The sequence below is a fragment of the Meles meles genome, chromosome X, assembly GCF_922984935.1.
Source record: "Meles meles chromosome X, mMelMel3.1 paternal haplotype, whole genome shotgun sequence".
Taxonomy (NCBI): Eukaryota; Metazoa; Chordata; class Mammalia; order Carnivora; family Mustelidae; genus Meles; species Meles meles.
In genome coordinates, this window is record NC_060087.1 from 47,294,056 (window position 1) to 47,300,055 (window position 6,000).

Here is a 6,000-nt window from a genome sequence, read left to right on the forward strand (position 1 = left end):
AACCCAGTTCTGAAGCCAGTGCCATTTCCTCCAGAGTTCAGCGTCACCCCAGGATGCTGTGCCAACCAATACTTCCTTTGTAGACAGGAATACTGCAAAGGGGTGATGTCTTGCCAAAGCCCCAGACATCAATAAATGCTCACCAACTAACTCTCCGCCAGTGTACAAAAACGATTCTTGAAAGTTAAGGTGCATCAAAATCTTCCCTTTTGTTAGAAATTGCTGGGTCCCAGCCCAAGAATTCACATTTTTAACAAATTTCGTTAATGAACCACACTTTGAGAACACTATACGATAAGGGTATGTTAGCTTGCCCATTCCCCCAACATCAGAAGCTGTCACACTCTGCAGAAATGGGGAAGAACTGAGACAGAACAGTGCTATAAATCAGTGATTCTGAGGGTGGCCCCCACTCACCTACTAAATCAGAAACCCTGTAAGTGGGGCCTACCTACCTTGTCTTTTAACAGGTCTCCCACGTGATTCTGATGCATGTTAAAGTTGGGAGAACCACTGCTCTACAAATCAAAGTGACTTGCAAAAACCCCAGACAAACCATAAATGACTCTTAATCTCACAAAACAAACTGGGGGTTCCTGGGGGGAGGTGGGATTGGGAGAGGGGGAGCGGGCTATGGACATTGGGGAGGGGAGGCGAACCATAAGAGACTATGGACTCTGAAAAACAACCTGAGGGTTTTGAAGGGTCAGGGGTGGGAGGTTGGGGCAACCTGAGGGTTTTGAAGGGTCAAGGGTGGGAGGTTGGGGGAACAGGTGGTGGGTAATGGGGAGGGCACTTTTTTTTTTTTCCATTTTATTTATTTTTTCAGCGTAACAGTATTCATTCTTTTTGCACAACACCCAGTGCTCCATGCAAAACGTGCCCTCCCCTCTCCCAATCCCACCTCCCCCCAGCAGCCCCCAGTTTGTTTTGTGAGACTAAGAGTCATTTATGGTTTGTCTGGGAGGGCACGTTTTGCATGGAGCACTGGGTGTTGTGCAAAAAGAATGAATACTGTTACGCTGAAAAAATAAATAAAATGGAAAAAAAAAAAAACCCACCCTTTATAGTAAGAGAAATAAAGCTAATACCAACTTTTTTCCACTTTTGAGAACCTGGGCTCTGGAGCTAGGTAATTCCAAGTTCAAATCCAGACTTTAAAAAAAAATTTATTTTTTAAGGTTTTATTTATGTATTTGACAGATCACAAGCAGGCAGAGAGGCAGGCAGAGAGAGGAAGGAAAGCAGGCTCCCTGCTGAGCAGAGAGCCTGAGCCAAAGGCAGAGGCTTTAACCCACTGAGCCACCCAGGCGCCCCCAAATCCAGACTTTAGAAAGTAATTCCACGAATTGTAGGTTCTCACCAGCAAAATGGAATGGTCACCTTCCTTGTTATAACCTTTCCAGGAAGTAACTTGGCATTACTATTCCCCAACCGGACTTTAAGAAATCTAGCCTCTGGAAGTCATCAGAAATGTGGACAGATTTATATCACCTACAGGCATTTGTGGGCTTAATTATTGTGAGCAGTCATGAAAAGTCCACAATATCGAGTCATTTTCAATTGTGCTTAAGTACAATCGTATATGGAGCACTGCGAGCCTGGTGTGTGTGCGTGCATGTGCATGTACACAACGCACTGAGTAAGCAAGAGCAACCCAAGGACCTTATTCTCAGCTGGCTTCCTTGTTTTCTGCTAGCCCAGAGACAGAAGCATGAAGACACAAAAATTTGGTCTCTTTCATAGAAAAAAAAATTGAGGCAATTTGCCTGTGTTGGGGTGTTTACAGAAATACAGGACTCACCACAGAAATGTGATTAAGGAGGAGCGTGGCCCGTAAACCCATTTCCATATTTGTAAATTTGGAATTCTTAAAGACCTCCATGGCGTTCATTATAAATGTCAAGTCTCTAATGTGCAACAACATTCACCATAATGTTTTTCCCTTTGTTTTAACCAGAACCTCGTATCAAAATGAAAAACATTTCCAGAATCCTCCAAGTTTCCCCCATATCACAATATTTTATTATAAAAAAGTAGAACTAATGTTAAATATCCAACCACAGAGGAAATGACCAAGTAACTGATGACACACATATATGGTGGGATATCAGAAATGAAGTTTAGAAGAATATTTGACAACCTGGTAAAATACTTACATTAATAATGTTCAGTAAGAATACAAATCAGGCTACAAAATGGTATTTATAATACAATCCTATTTTATAAAAATACAGTTTCATATTCTAAGTCAAAAGACAGGAGTTAATGCAACAAAACATTTAACAGTGGATTATGCAGGATAGCAGATTCATAGATGATTTTTATTTCCTTCTTTATCATTTTTCTTTTCTACAATGAGCATGTCTCACATATGCAGTCAGGCAAAAACTTAAAATATTATTTAAAAAAGAAAAATCTAACTTCCAGGGTTGGGTGTGGATTGAAATAATTTATGCAAAGTCTCTGTCATGGGATCTTGCATATGAGAAAGCATTTGGTCCAGTTTTCTGTTCCTAAACTGGGCAGTTAGGGTCTCTACATTGTAGGTAGGAAGGAATTCCTTCCCAAGTTTGAACCTACACACTTTTCACATAAACCAAAGCAAAGGCCACAGGCAATAGCTTTTTTTAAGAAGACACATTCATTCATTCATTCCTTCACTTACTCACTCATTCACTCATTCATTCAAAAATGCACTCAATCTATGAAATGTTTATCACTGAGCTAGGTTCTAGGGATAGCAAAACTGAAAAGATGACATCTCTGCCCTCAAGTAGCTCTGGCTAATGAGTGACACAGGTGTATTTATGACTATGAGATGATGAAATAATTATTTTCGGTAAGGATGTACACAAAGTGCCATAGGAACCAGGAGGATGGAGGCCTTTTACAGAAGAGGTATATGCTATGAGTTGTAAAAGAGAGGACATTAGTAGGAATAGCACACACAAAGAAGAGGCATAAAGGAGTATAAAATTCTCCCAGAACTCTAAGTAGTTCAGTCTTGCTGGGACATAAAGAAAGAACCAGGAGGAGGAGTGGCGGGAAATGAGACTGAACAAGTAGATCACAAAAGGTCTTGTTTGTCACACAAAGGAGACTGAATTTCATTCTATAGGGGAACCACCAAAAGAATTTTAAACAGAGGAGTGACTTGATCAGCAGTAGCAAAGATACCAGGAATCCTGAAAATCATCTTAATCTCGCTAATTTCCAGAGGAAAGGAAAATGCCTCACCCTGTAGGTCTGTCCTCTCTTAAATCAAACAACATGAAGCAGCAAACAGAACTCCACACCTGGGGTGCCTGGGTGGCTCAGTTGGTTAAGTGGCTGCCTTTGGTTCAGGTCATGATCCTGGAGTCCCAGGATAGAGTCCCGCATCAGGCTCCCTGCTCAGCAGGGAGTCTGCTTCTCCCTCTGACTCTCTCTCTCTCTCAAGTACATAAATAAAATCTTTTTTTTAAAAAAAGAACTCCACACCTGGCACATAGCAAATACTCACTAAAGATCAGGTGACCATGAACGTGAATGCCCTGTAAGGGGCAATCCCTGCTGAGAACAGAATTTTAGCAGTATCAGCACCTTCAGCCTGGTCGTGGGTGAAACAACAGAAACTCATTTATAAGGGACTAGTGACAACTGAAAACTAGAATCTAACATGCAACAGGAGGCACCAGATACTGTTCTGTTATACTCCAGTGCAAAAATTCCTCTCATGGTTTTCTTTCCATAACTGGGATTTAAACCCCAATTATGGGATAACATCAGTTTTTACCCCACACACTAACCTCTCTGGGATCCTGGGGGTGCTTATGAGCACACATGGTTAATGAGGAAATTCATTAGTGGCTTTATTCCTGCTGTTTTACTCAATATCTCTTCTGCTTAATTCAATTCAGTTGGATGGTTCTGCAGATAAATACTGAAGAAACAAATCCTATTGTATTTCTGCCTCCACTCACTGAGTGCGTGCAAAATGCTTTAAATAATCAGAACAGATGTATTAGATATATTTTATAGGCGAAGACAATGGGGCTCAGAGAGGCAAAGCAACTTACCCAAGGACACACTGATATTAAGTTGCAAAGCCACAATTGAAACCCATGTTTGCTGTACTCAGTTATCTCAAGAATATAGTATTGTCTCCTACAAAGCCTGAGTCTAAGGCAAAACACAACTTCCAGGGTACAAAAATGATACATTGTTCGTGGCTGAAAAAATATTTTGCAAATTAAATGTCAAAAGGGGACAAAAAAGAAACATATATGGGAAAAGAGAAAAAAGGGAGACACCAGAAGCCAATGTCAGCTAGGCCCTGGTCTGCAAGAAGGGATGAGAGAACCTGGGTCTGGGAGGTGGGTTGGAGGTAATTCTTCACTGGAGGGGGTGGGGCATGGGGTGCAGGTTGTTTTCTGAGCGAGAACCTAAAACAGGGCTGTGAAAGGAGTGAGTAAATGAGCACCTGCCCAGCCTGGCCTGCCCTCCTTACCTGCCATGAAACCAGTCCTGGCACATGTCACACTCGATCATGAAGCGGGTCACATCATAAGGCAGCCGGCAGAGGCAATACACTGGCACTGAGGCCATCTTCGCCCGGCCTTGGAGCGCTCTGCGGCGGGCCAGGTTCGTAGCGTCAAGAGAAGCAGCAGGCAGCAGCACGCGTCCTTTCTGGACGATGGCTGGGCACAAACAACACTTTTTAACCTAGTGAATCAGGTCCCCCATGGTACCAACCCTCGGTTCACGAATGGGCAGTTGGTGCTGCCGGGATGCAACACAGCTGGTGTGGCTGTAGGGGGCAATCGGAGAAAAGTCCCCCGGCCTCCAGAATTTCCTTAACAAATAAAGGACCGCGTTTGACGGTCGAGGGTTTTTTTTGTTTTTTCCCTGCCTCCTTCGGCCCCCAGAGTCAGTGATAACTTCTTTCCGGGTTTCAGGGAAATATCTGACGCCTTCAGGAAGCTTCTTTAATCCCTCACTGTACCCTCTCCTTGCTCACAACCTTTCTTCCTAGGGCTCTATTATGACGCAAACGAGAGCCTAAAGAAATACGCTGGGGTACATCAGAAAAAGCCCCTTCTCTCAACCCCAACATAGGGGCAACTAGAGAGAGATGAGGGATCCCTGAAAGTTGGCTCAGATTACTCGACAATTACCTTGATGCCTTCAAGAACAAGGCAAACAAGACTAGGCGCCCAACTCAAATCACAGTTCTGGGTTGTGCTTAGAGTTTAAATGGTCTTCTCCTTCACTCTCAAAATCATTCCATCCCCAACCAGTCAGGAGTATCATCACCCCAACAAATCAAAGAAATCTCAATTTCAGAACTGATCCGTTCGTCCCCTACTTCAAAGATGAAAGGGTTCCCGTTGCACCCCCAAAACTAAAAAGGATCTCCTTTAAACCCCCGAAACTGACTAGAATTTCTTCACACTCCTGCAACTAAGCAAGGATTCCCCCCCCCCCCAACGATCAGAAACGGGCAGGCATTTCCTCACAGCCCCCTCAAAGTGACAAGGACTCCCTTGTCCCCCAAAACTGACAGAGATCTCACAGATCCCAAGATTGACAGGAATATTCTTGCAGCCCCCGAAACTTACGAGATCTCCTCACGCCTCCCAAAATGACAGGAATCTCCTCACGCCCCAAACCTGACAAGAATGTCTTTCGTCCCAAGCCCTACAGAGACCTCCTCATCTGCAAAGCTGCAGGGATTGCTCACACTCGCGAAGTTCAGTTCCAGCGACGCGCCGGGAGCCGGGCTCGCTCTGGAGCGCCTGGGCGCCTAGCTGAGCGGAGGATCGGCCAGCAGTTCCGGCCCCACCGGCAGCGCGCGCCGAATTCTGGGATCGTCACGGCAACGCTGCGAACCTTGCTTGCCTTCCCGCAGAACCACCCGCTGGGTCTCGCGGCCCCAGGCTCCCGGTAGTGCTTCAGGGCAGCTTTCCCCCACGGTTTTGCTCCGGGCCCGGCGTTAGGGCCTACTGGAGCCCGCGG

The 6,000-nt window shown here is 44.8% G+C and overlaps 1 protein-coding gene across 6 annotated transcripts in view; it reads right to left on the bottom strand.

Annotated features, from left to right (window-relative positions):
* Nucleotides 1–6,000, bottom strand: part of PHF8 (PHD finger protein 8) — a 96,639-nt gene extending 90,639 nt beyond the window's left edge. For 3 of the 6 annotated variants that reach the window (XM_045995501.1, XM_045995500.1, XM_045995495.1), the window contains exons 1-2: nucleotides 5,604–5,742; nucleotides 4,493–4,682 (exon numbers count right to left, since the gene is read on the bottom strand). In XM_045995501.1, the coding sequence (XP_045851457.1) occupies nucleotides 4,493–4,590 (98 nt within the window). In that variant the 5' untranslated portion in view covers nucleotides 4,591–4,682; nucleotides 5,604–5,742. Of the gene's footprint in view, nucleotides 1–4,492; nucleotides 4,683–5,603; nucleotides 5,850–5,874 lie in introns of those variants that run through there. The other 3 variants (XM_045995499.1, XM_045995498.1, XM_045995497.1) reach the window with 3 other exon arrangements.